The sequence below is a fragment of the Pelobates fuscus genome, chromosome 10, assembly GCF_036172605.1.
Source record: "Pelobates fuscus isolate aPelFus1 chromosome 10, aPelFus1.pri, whole genome shotgun sequence".
Taxonomy (NCBI): Eukaryota; Metazoa; Chordata; class Amphibia; order Anura; family Pelobatidae; genus Pelobates; species Pelobates fuscus.
Genome location: NC_086326.1, coordinates 78184889 through 78196768, shown reverse-complemented (window position 1 = coordinate 78196768; position 11880 = coordinate 78184889). Strand labels below are relative to the sequence as shown.

The 11880-nt window shown below is 42.1% G+C and overlaps 1 protein-coding gene across 1 annotated transcript; it reads right to left on the bottom strand.

Moving 5' to 3' along the window:
• Window positions 1-2634: 2634 nt before the first annotated feature.
• CHCHD1 (coiled-coil-helix-coiled-coil-helix domain containing 1) lies at window positions 2635-8076 on the bottom strand. The gene is made up of 3 exons (XM_063433990.1): window positions 7895-8076; window positions 6019-6137; window positions 2635-2994 (listed from the first exon to the last, which is right to left on the bottom strand). Exons 1-3 carry the CDS (start codon window positions 8028-8030, stop codon window positions 2887-2889), a joined length of 363 nt encoding a protein of 120 aa, XP_063290060.1. The 5' UTR covers window positions 8031-8076; the 3' UTR covers window positions 2635-2886.
• Between the last annotated feature and the right edge of the window lie 3804 nt (window positions 8077-11880).

The following is an 11880-nucleotide window of genomic DNA, read 5'->3' as shown; positions in this document are numbered from 1 at the left end:
CAAACACTGCACTCATACACACACTGCACTCATACACACACACACTGCATTCATACACACACACACTGCATTCATACACACACACACTGCATTCATACACACACACTGCACTCATACACACACACTGTAAATAAATATTCAATTAATATAATTTTTTTAGGATCTAATTTTATTTAGAGATTTACCAGTAGCTGCTGCATTTCCCACCCTAGTCTTATACTCGAGTCAATAAGTTTTCCCAGTTTTTTGGGGTAAAATTAGGGGCCTCGGCTTATATTCGGGTCGGCTTATACTCGAGTATATACGGTATTTCTAAACCACTGCACAAAGTTAAGCATCCTGAATTAAAAGAATGTCTGTCTGTCTTACCCCTTTATCTCTCTGTACATGTCTAATAAACAGTGCTCCAGTTGCCCATTGTGGGTGCAGATCTGTGCAGGGATGGACTTTAAACTTTTAAGTGTCATTTCAGGTTGCAACCAGTACTTATTGCAAAAGGAATTCTGTGTAATAATTATGAATTACATTTGCTCCTCTGTAGTTCTGGGCAGTTGGTTAGTGAGCAAGGGTCAATACTACCTCTTTGGAAAGGAGGCAATGCGCACAAGTATTTCATCAAGTTATGGAGTCAGATCCAGCACTGCAGGAGTAGAGGGGATCTAGCTAGCACAAAAAAGTAAAATGCGTGGCTCAGGTATAATGACGTTTCAAAATGCTGGTTTAATGATGGTTGGAATTTAGATTTACTGACAATTAAAGTACGTGATTCTCATAAATTAAGCTTGTTGAAGTTGTAGCAGAAAATCTCTAGACAAGCTGAGGAGAGAGGAATGCACACTTAAAGGACCACTATAGGCACCCAGACTACTTTAGCTCAATTAAAGGGACACTATAGTCACATGAACAACTTTAGCTTAATGAAGCAGTTTTGGTGTATAGAACATGCCCCTGCAGCCTCACTGCTCAATTCTCTGCCATTTAGGAGTTCAATCCCTTTGTTTATGAACCCTAGTCACACCTCCCTGCATGTGACTTGCAAAGCTTTCCATAAATACTTCCTGTAAAGAGAGCCCTATTTAGGCTTTCTTTATTGCCAGTTCTGTTTAATTAAGATTTTCTTATCCCCTGCTATGTTAATAGCTTGCTAGACCCTGCAAGAGCCTCCTGTATGTGATTAAAGTTCAATTTAGAGATTGAGATACAATTATTTAAGGTAAATTACATCTGTTTGAAAGTGAAACCAGTTTGTTTTTCATGCAGGCTCTGTCAATCATAGCCAGGGGAGGTGTGGCTAGGGCTGCATAAAGAGAAACAAAGTGATTTAACTCTTAAATGACAGTGAAATTGCAGGGGAATGATCTATTCTATACACTAAAACTGCTTTATTTAGCTAAAGTAATTTAAGTGACTATAGTGTTCCTTTAAGTGGTCTGGGTGCCAGGTTCCTCTAGTGTTAACCCTGCAGATGAAAACATAGCAGTTTCAGAGAAACTGCTATGTTTCACTGAGGGTTAATCCAGCCTCTAGTGGCTGTCTCACTGACAGCCGCTAGAGGGGCTTCCGCAATTATCCCGGTGAAAAATCAGTGAGAAGAAGCTGGACGTCCATAGGAAAGCACTGAGTAATGCTTTTCTATGGGCGGTTTGAATGCGCACGCAAGGCTCTTGCTGACGTCGGCAGGGGGAGGAGAGGTAACCAGCGCCAAGGCGCTGGAGAAAGGCAAGTGGCTGAAGGGGTTTCAACCCCTTCAGCTTAGCGGAAGGGTGGCCATGAGGTGAGGGGAACCTAATGACCCTATAGTGCCAGGAAAACGAGTTTGTTTTCCTGGCACTATAGTGCTCCTTTAATACATTCCATTCAGCGGCATTGAATGATGTGAATGCCTGTCAATCTATGAACGAATGAATAGACTTATTGTTTATCCATAGACGGACAGGCATTTGATTTGTTTAACCCCTTAAGGACACATGACATGTGTGACATGTCATGATTCCCTTTTATTCCAGAACTTTGGTCCTTAAGGGGTTAATGTAGCTGAACTGGATTTGTGCACAAGTCTACTAGAGTGTTTCAATAACTACATTTATTATTGTTTCAACTAGTCTCTTCCCATGCAATCTATATGACATGTCATAGTAAAGGAACACTCCAATCTCGTGGGAGTGTCCTGGCACCCCCTCATTGTAATTAGCCAAACAGCTTTAGAATGGTAAGCCATGTTCTGTTTCCCATCTCTGAGAGAAATCAGTTGACATTTTCAGTCAATGAGCTAGCCGTGCAGTCACCTCTCTCAGCCAATAAGCTATACCCTGCATGGCAAGGCTTAGCTCAGAGAGCCAGAAGCTCTCTGTTGGAAGAAGTGGAGGCAGGAAGCAGTGCTCAGCAGACCACAGGGAAGCTCTGACAGAGCAATCAGCTAACTCCAGAGCAGGAGCTTCCTGCTCTCGATAAAATATACTTTGTTTATATTTACAAATAACGGTTTAAATATAAATATGCTTTCATGATATAATCTCCAAGTTGAGACAAATATATATAAACTCCCATTTTCAAAATTAGTCAGCGTGCTTAACAATATTCACAAACTGCTCTAAAAAAATAAAATAAAAAACAAGTGTGATTTGTTTTCCGTGTGTGTTTTTTTACTGAAAGGAAGTCTTTTTCATGGTGTTTCTTACATTCCTGATATAAGAACAGGCCCTGATGCACCCTGCTGGATATAAATGGCATAAAAATAAAAAAAAAATAACAGGTCACTGAAGTTGGAAACAATTATCGTCCCACTTGTGGCAAGCGTCCTTAAACATGATGATCAATGTTAAAAAGGCGCATTATTAAATCTTTCTTTAAAGAATGAAAAGTCAACTGGAGCTACAAGTAAAATATCTAGATCTCATGGCTCTTGTTTGGAAACCGCTTCAGTAATTGGTTTAGTTGTTTCGGTGGTAGTCTTCCGGTTTGGAGTTCTTGGTTAAGTCCAGACTTTCTATTAGCCTGCACAAAGATTAAAATTAAAAAAAAAAAGAAAATTATTTGTGGAATAAAACTCAAAAATAAACATTTACTTGCCATGAAGACTAGTATATAATGCATATTTTAAATATTCTGTATATCTGAATGGAAATGTTTGGTAGAACTTTATGCGTTTTAACCCATTTCCTGCACACTATAGATAAGTAGTTCTGAATAGCCGACTATGCCCAGGACCCTGCATTGCCCGTTAATTTGGTCGTGGTGGGTTAAAACAGAAAGAGTCAGGCCCCAAGAAACAGCTTAGGGCAGCAACTCTGCCTTCCCCACCACAATGCCCATAGATATAAATACAATAGTAGGCAGAACCTAAAGAAGTTGTTTACAGTAGATTAAGGTTATGTTATACTACAATAGAATGGATCACCAAGTTTATTTTATAACATAACTGGTTATCACGTAGATAGAGATATAGGCAACCACAATGCAACTAAAAGGGGTTAAACAGAACATAAAATATCAACGACATAAAGTAAAAACATATTTAAACATCGAAGGGAGAGGGTAATAATGTGTAGAGGATACACCCCCATTGAAAATATGCATTTTTGTTTTTAGATAATCTAAAAACGGCTTGCAAAAGCTGCAAAACTCTTGTCTGCAGCCTTCCCAAGACCTCTCATTCTTTCCCAGACCAGACTTTCCGTGGCTGTCCAATCACAGACTTCCGAAGCAGCTCATTGTAAAGCTTTTGCAAGGGGCTCTGAGCAACAGTCTTCCTTTTGAGTTTAGCCTCTCTGAGCTAAACAACCAGGAAGTAACAGGACCTGTTGTCTGATTGCAAGGACAGCAAGGAGATGTAAAAATCTTAATTTATAAAAAGTGCATATTGAAATTTGCACTTTTTGTAATATAAAAAAAAAAAAAAAAAAAAAAAAAAAGAACACACTCTTCGCACATAAAAGCACTTCAGCAAGCTAAACTGCTTTAGATGTTTGGAGTGTTCCTTTAACATCTCACAATCGTATTATGTCCTGCAGGAATGGAAGGGTCTACATTGTAGGGTTAAGCTGCCTCTAGTGCAGGGCTTGACAGATTTTCTTGGAATCTAGGAGCCAGCTAAAAAAGTTAGGAACCAGAACCACTACAGCTTAGTTCTGAAATCTATATCCTGCTGCTTTTCAATGTAAACACTGACTTTTCAGACAAAAGGCAGTGTCTACATTGCTGACAAGTAACTAGTGACAGTCACTCAGACAGCTTCTAGAGGTGCTTTCTGGGTCAGTGCTGTAGTGTGCAGAATCTACCTTAATGCTCTACATAGGGATGCATTGATTCAATGCATCTCTAGGAGGATAAATTGATTGTGCAGCGTGACGTTTTGCAGCGCATGCGTCTCCCAAAGCTTTCCTACAGGGTTTGGCTGAGATAGTCAAAATACTGCAACACGTTTGGGAGAACTAGAGTGGATCAGCTTTCACTGGCATCCAGTAGCCCCCCCGGCGCCGCTCTCAGGCAGCCAGGCACCTCGTGGGCTGTACACGCTCACAAATCCAATGCTTTGTCAAGCCCTCCTCCCATAGTGGCTTTCAATAACAGCCAGGAAAGGCACATCCGTGTGGAAAAAAAAAAAAAAAAGAGGTAAAAAAACGCAAACATTTTTTTTAGTCAGACGGTCTCAGGAGATCATCCGATTGGAGCAGCACTGAATTTTGTCGCACATGCTCACTAACCTCCCAATGATTTCCTATGGATAAGCACTGGATTGAATGAGATCATCAACATTGATGATCTCGGCCAAAGAGGTAGGACGTGTTTGACGAAACCAACATGGCGAGTGAAAAAAATGTGAGTACCTATTCTTTATCTATAGTGTTCTTTTAAAGAAATACTACACATGACTATATAAATACATATGAAGGATATATATATAAAAAAATATTTAACCCCTGCACTCCAATCAAAGTAGTAAATACCTGGTGCTCTGGTTGCTAGATAATATAAAAAGTGAAAAAATACCGGCACTCCAAGGTTTTCCAAATAAAAATCTTCTTTATTCTGATAAGTACATCAACGTTTCAGCTCCACTAAGGAGCTTTCATCAGGACATTGTGTCCTGATGAAAGCTCCTTAGTGGATCTGAAACGTTGATGTACTTATCAGAATAAAGAAGATTTTTATTTGGAAAACCTTGGAGTGCCGGTATTTTTTCACTATATATATATATATATATATATATATATATAAAAAATAATAATAAAAAAAAAAAAAATGAATTGTGAATTGTGAATGGTCAGGAATCCAAAGTACATTTTATACCAAAATAGCAGAAGTCAACTATATTTTCACTTCAGCTTTCGTGGCCCAACAATTGCAATTCACATTTTATAAATAATCCAGTTACTCTGTAGAAAAGATCCTGGTTAAATATGGCTTTGACTAGAATGTGTGCAGTGCTTTAATTATATGAGGAAACAGCTAAAATGTGTAATACAGAAGAAATGGTTCCATTAACTTCTCTGAAAACCTTTTCAGCAGTACTGAACACACCAGGACCCACTAATTTCTATAAGGCTGGCCTTTTCAGCCGAGGTGGGCGACTGAAGGAGCTGTAATCTTCCCACTCTGCTCCCTCGCACGCGCCTCGTCACTCCAGGAATCACAAAACTATGCGCATGGGAACAGAGCAAGAGCAGCTTAAAGAGGACAGAAGCCACACTGGACCCCATAGAAAGGATCCACTCTAGCCCTCCCAAAAGGTATAGAGGTTGGGTAGACGTAAATTGAATTAAAACAAATCATTTGTGAGTGTGTGAGACAGTGTTTAGTTTACCGCCCATCTCAGAAAAGACAGTGTTAACACTGAAAAGACTGCATGGATAGGCTATAGGACAGCTCATTGAAGTGGTCTGGGTACACAGTCCCATTTATTCTAACATGCAATACTTAGAATATCAATAAATATGATTATGTTTCTGCCGTGCAAAAAATACATTTTATAGAGAGTCAAATTTCATTTGTACACTGTGTTTATAAAATAAGTTTTACCTCTGCTTTTTTCACACAGTTAAAGAAAGCACCAATTTCTTGGGAACAAGGAACATCGTTGAACGTATTCTGTTTCCAACAAGCCATCATTACAGACATTTCAGTTATGCAACTTGCCTCTGTAAAATAAAGAACACTATTTTAACTGTTCTCTAAATTAAAGGAGGGATTGTCTATTTGCCAATGCAACCTTCCTTATACATTACATAAACAATTTCAAAATCTATCGGAAGGAAAAACAAACAAAAAATCTATCCACACCACACCTTGCATTAAAGGGACACTCCAGGCACCCAGACCTCTTCTGCCCATTGGAGTGGTCTGGGTGCCAACTCCCACTACCCTTAACCCTGCAAGTGTAACTATTGCAGTTTTCATAAACTGCAATATTTACCTTGCAGGGTTAAGTCCTCCTCTAATGGCTGTCTACTGTGAGGACCTCCAGCGTTGCTGAAATCCCCATAGGAAAGCATTATTCAATGCTTTCCTATGGGGAGGTCTAATGCGCGTGCGCAGCATTGCTTATACTGATATTTATATCAGTCTGTTCACTGTTCAAAGGACCACTAAAGTCTTCCAGACCAGTTCATCTCAACAAAGTGGCAAAAAACTTTGTCGTTAGCAGAAAGGACAATGTTTACCTTGAAAAGTTAAACATGTCTTTACTCGCCATCATACTGACATCCACAAGAGGCACTTCAATGTGATTGTATAACCAACACTACATTTCTTTAACACAGTTTAGAGCAGGCTTCCCCAAACTCCGGCCCTCCAGATGTTGCTTTACTACAACTCCCATGATTCTATGAATGAAATAGATAGGCTGAGAATCAAGGGAGTTGTAGTTCAGCAACATCTGGAGAGCCGGAGTATGGGGAAGCCTGGTTTAGAGCCTCAGATCAAGAATGTTCATTGCACATCCCAGTAAGAAGAGAAAACATTCCGTTTTACATAAGGAGCAAGCATGCACAACAGGAAGGAGATTGACACATGCAGTCAAAAATGAAGTGACCCATTTACTGGTTTGCTGCTTCATTTACAACCTCAGTGAGTCGTCTTAGAACAGCTGTAATTTACAGTCTAGCTCTATGGGGAGCATTTGACATATTCAGGACCAAGCATTAAAGGACCACTATAGTGCCAGGAAAACATACTTGTTTTCTTGGCACTATAGTGCCCTAAGGGTGCCCCCACCCTCAGGGACCCCCTCCCACCGGGCTGGATGGTGAGGAAGGGGTAAAAACTTACCTTTGTTCCAGCGCCGGGTGGGGAGCTCTCCTCCTCTTCCTCCTCCTCTCCGCCTCCGATCCTCCCTTTCGGCTGAATGCGCGGCAAGAGCTGCGCGCGCATTCAGCCGGTCTCATAGGAAAGCATTTACAATGCTTTCCTATGGACGCTTGCGTGCTCTCACTGTGATTTTCTATGTTTATAAAAAAAAAAGGGTTAATCCTAGAGGGACCTGGCACCCAGACCACTTCATTAAGCTGAAGTGGTCTGGGTGCCTAGAGTGGTCCTTTAACATCAATCCTCCAAATAGTGCAACAGGAAGCACCTCTAGTGGCTGTCTGAGAGACAGTCACTAGAGGTGTCCTTAGAGACAAATGTAAACACTTTCCTATGACCTCTAGGGTCTCCATGCACCGAAGTAACTACAATAACTTGCAGTGGTCCTGGTACTGACAGTATCTATTTAAACTGGTCCTTCCTTGTCTTATAATATCAAATGTTAAGTTAAAAAAAATAAATAAATAGGGTCACTGAAAATGTAGAGGTGAAGGGGTTAAGATAGGGTCTACAGCGGGGGGCAGGAGCTGCTTTTTAAACATTACAAACCTGTGTTCTTATGGCAAACTCCGTCATGTTTTTAGTTACCCACCTCCCATGTCCGGCTTCCGGTTGGCCACCCTGTCCGCCAGCACCAGGGGCCGGTTAGGTTTCAATACGGGCTTCCCATTCCGCCGACTCAGAAGTTTGGCCACCTTACTATGGAGAGTGCTACCTTGGGACGCCATGACAGTGAAGGACGTCGCAAAGGACTGTGGGAGGGCAAGCGTGACACACGCCCACCTCTGGCGTCACGTCCAGGGACACGCCCACCGCACGGCGAAACGTATTGTGACACGCCCACCATCCGACGTCACAGGCTGTGTGCAGTGCAGTCTATACAGCAGGTGGTGTAATATTTAGACATAGCGGCAGAGGTGGGTGCTAGCTAGCCTTGTCCTCCCCACTTCCTATGTTATAAGAAAATATTTCAATACTTAACTTGGGGGACATAGTGCCCAAAGAGTAAGACTAAACTAAACGATGACTAGGTGCCACAAACCTCTAGTGTATGTGGGGTGCAGTGTGTGTTTATGCGGTGTGCAGTCTGGGTGCGTGTAGTGTGGGTGGGCTGTGTAATGTATGTGGGGTGCAGTGTGTGTTTATGGGGTGTGTAGTGTGGGTGGGCTGTGTAGTGTATGTGGGGTGCAGTGTGTGTTTATGGGGTGTGCAGTCTGGGTGCGTGTAGTGTGGGTGGGCTGTGTAATGTATGTGGGGTGCAGTGTGTGTTTATGGGGTGTGTAGTGTGGGTGGGCTGTGTAGTGTATGTGGGGTGCAGTGTGTGTTTATGGGGTGTGCAGTCTGGGTGCTTGTAGTGTGGGTGGGCTGTGTAGTGTATGTGGGATGCAGTGTGTGTTTATGGGGTGTGCAGTCTGGGTGCGTGTAGTGTATGTGGGGTGCAGTGTTTGGGGTGTGTAGTGTATGTGGGATGCAGTGTGTGTGTGTGCCTGCTGCGCTGGTCATTTTGCTTTATGTTAAATTAAACATTCCCTTTCTGCTTAAGCATTATAAGGTATTCTCTAGATGAGCATCAGTCAATGGGTGAGAGTTGACATGCAACTATTTGGACAGCCCCCCGCCCCTCCCCATGTGACCATCCATCCATCCGTCTTGGATCTCTATTATAATAAGTATTTTATTTAACAGCCCTAAATGTTGAACAATGAGGGTTATTTATCAACGTGGTGTGGTGTGTTCTGAAACGTTGTTAAGAATTTCGAAAACCAGTGGAATACGCAAGTACGTTTCACTGGTGATTACAACATATCCTAACTTTTACCATTTTCCCCAATATTACTCTCTCCAGTTGTTGGTATTTGAAACTGCAAGTGTTCTAAACCGTTAGAACAGTCAAATACTGTCTGAAATGTAACTACTTTCACAAATAAGGAATCGGCTCTTCTGTACAGATTGTATGAGCAAAGTCTGCCCTTCGCATATTTACTTTATATCCCAGACTTGATGTTCTCATTAGAACTTAAGGTAAGATTGATACCTAAACATGAGAACTGTCGAATTCAATGTGAATCCAGTCAGTCTAATCTGGTCTTTAAATGAGCCAATGGTGATATTGGTCATATTATTATTATTTATAAAGCGCCAAAAAGTTCTGTAGCGCCGTACAATGTGTGGACTAACAGACACGTATTTGTAACCAGACGAGTTGGACACACAGGAACAGAGGGATTGAGTGTTCTGCTCAATGAGCTTACATGCTAGAGGGAGTGGGTTATACTGACACAAAAGGTAAGGGTAGGGTAGAAAGGTAGGTTGCTAGGATAGTATTCACTGAGCATTTAGTGTTATTTTGAGGACAGTTGCAGGAGAGGAATCCGAGTGCGTGGAGGTTAAGCGCTTGACAGTTTAATTGATATGCTTTCCTGAAGAAGTAAGTTTTCAAAGATTTTTTGAAGGAGTGGAGACTAGGTAAAAGTCTAACAGAGAGGTGAAGGGCGTTCCATAGGAATGGTGCAGCCCTAGAAAAGTCTTTAAGGCAAGCATCAGAGGTAGTAGTACGAACAGAGGTTAGACGTAGGTCTTCGGCAGAGCGTAGGGGCCTAGACGGCACATATTTGTGTATTAGTGAAGATATGTCGGAGCAGCATTTTTAGATTTGTTAACCAGTACCAGGATCTTAAATTGAGCCCTATGTCTTACAGGAAGCCAATGTAGGAACTGACAGAGGGGGGAGACGTGCGGACGGACAGGAAGAAGAGCCTCGCCACCGTATTCATTATAGACTGTAATGGGGCAAGTTAGGAACACGTAAGACCACTGAGAAGTGGATAACAGTAGTCAAGATGAGAGAGGGCAGAGGCATGGACAAGCACCTTAGCCATATCAGGTGTTAAATAGGGACGGATGGGTGCTAAGTTTTTGAGATGGAAACGGCAGGATTTTGCAATTGATTGGACATTAGGGGTGAAAGAGAGGTCAGAATCAAAGAGAACACCTAGGCAGGGAGCCTGTGAGGTAGAACTGATGGTAGCGCCATTGACTTGGAGGCAAACAGATAAGGAAGTAGCAACACTTGAGGAAGGGAAGACCAGAAGCTGTATTTTGGACAGGTTCAGTTTAAGGAGATAAGCAGCCATCCAGTTGGAAATAGCAGAGAGGCAGTCAGAGACACGAGTCAAGAGGGTTGATGAGAAATCAGGGGTGGACAGGTAAATTTGCATGTCATCCGCTTAGAAATTATACTGGAAGCCGAAGGAGCTGATGAGTTTACCAAGGGAGGCAGTATAGATTGAGAACAATAGGGGACCAAGGACAGACCCTTGGGGAACACCAACAGAGAGGGGTTGGGGAGAAGAAGCAGAGCCAGAGGAAGAAACACTGAACGAGCACTGGGAGAGAGCGGTATCTCGTAGACCGAGATTACGGAGAATGAGAAGAAACTGTAGATGATCAACAGTTTCAAAAGCAACAGTAAATTCAAGGAGAAGGGCGGTGGTTGGACAAGGAATTAGGGTTAAGGTTGGGCTTTTTTAGAATCGGGGTTACAGCTGCATTTTTGAAGGGTAGAGGAAATATGCCAGAGGAGAGGGAGAGATTTAGAATTTTAGTGAGAGGTAGAGCAAGGGGAGACAAAGTGCGGATGAAATACGAGGGAATAGGATCAAGGAAACAGATGGTGGGGCGGGAGGATTGGAGCAGAGCAGAAACCTCTTCTGCTGTAGCGGGTGCAAATGAGCATAGGACAGCGGAGGGAGTGTGGTTGGGGAAAAAATTGGTAGGAGATGGAGAGATGAGAGATCTCTTCCCTGATTGTATAAATCTTCTTAGTGAAGTGAGTTGCAAAGTTTGTGGCTGTCAAGTTGGTAGGGGGAGGAGGTGCAACAGGGCAAAGAAGAGAGTTAAAAGCATCAACTAGGCGTTTGGGTTCGTGGGAGAGTGTGGTTATGAGTGTATTGAAGTAGTTTTCTTTTGCAGAGTAAAGAGCCAGACTAAAGGAGCGTAGCACAAATTTATAGTGGAGGATCATTCAGCGTCTCCATGCAGCATCTCCACACTGTGCAGCAGTGGACTAGGAAGCACCTTTAGCAGCTATCTTAGCCACTAGAGGTGTTACGAGGCACCAATGTAAACAATGCCTTTTCTCTGAAAATGCAGTGTTTACGTTGAAAGTCCTGCAGGGATATACTATAGACACCAGAACAACTACATTAAGCTTTAATTGTTCTGGTGATTATAGTGTCCCTTTAAATGAACTTGCATTAGAATCAGTCTCCTGTTGATACATACATTTAAAAAAAAAACAACAACTTACAAATGAAAATGTTTTAAGAATATTTCAGTAAAGCATATTGCTCATTGCTAAGAAACACACTCTGGAAACTGCAAAGATAGCTTGGCCTTTGGAAACGTTCTGCAGATCGACTTCCATCAGTGGGGCTAGCCAGGGAGGATATCATTCAGCCTGACATGCATGCTACCATTTTGCGAGGTCTGCCCACTTTCATGGGTGTGACCTTTGTCACCACCCCTTCCTGGCTTATCATTGACTCAGATTGAAAATAAACTGTATATTTTTGCTGC

What these genes read in the sequence shown, in the direction of transcription:
- CHCHD1 (XM_063433990.1), bottom strand. Translation starts at nt 8,030, where the DNA reads ATGGCGTCCCAAGGTAGCACTCTCCATAGTAAGGTGGCCAAACTTCTG. An exon ending in CCGGAAGCCGGACATGGGAG is followed by an intron (nt 6,138 to 7,894) that starts GTGGGTAACTAA and finishes TTTATTTTACAG; the next exon opens with AGGCAAGTTGCATAACTGAA. An exon ending in ACTGTGTGAAAAAAGCAGAG is followed by an intron (nt 2,995 to 6,018) that starts GTAAAACTTATT and finishes ATCTTTGTGCAG; the next exon opens with GCTAATAGAAAGTCTGGACT.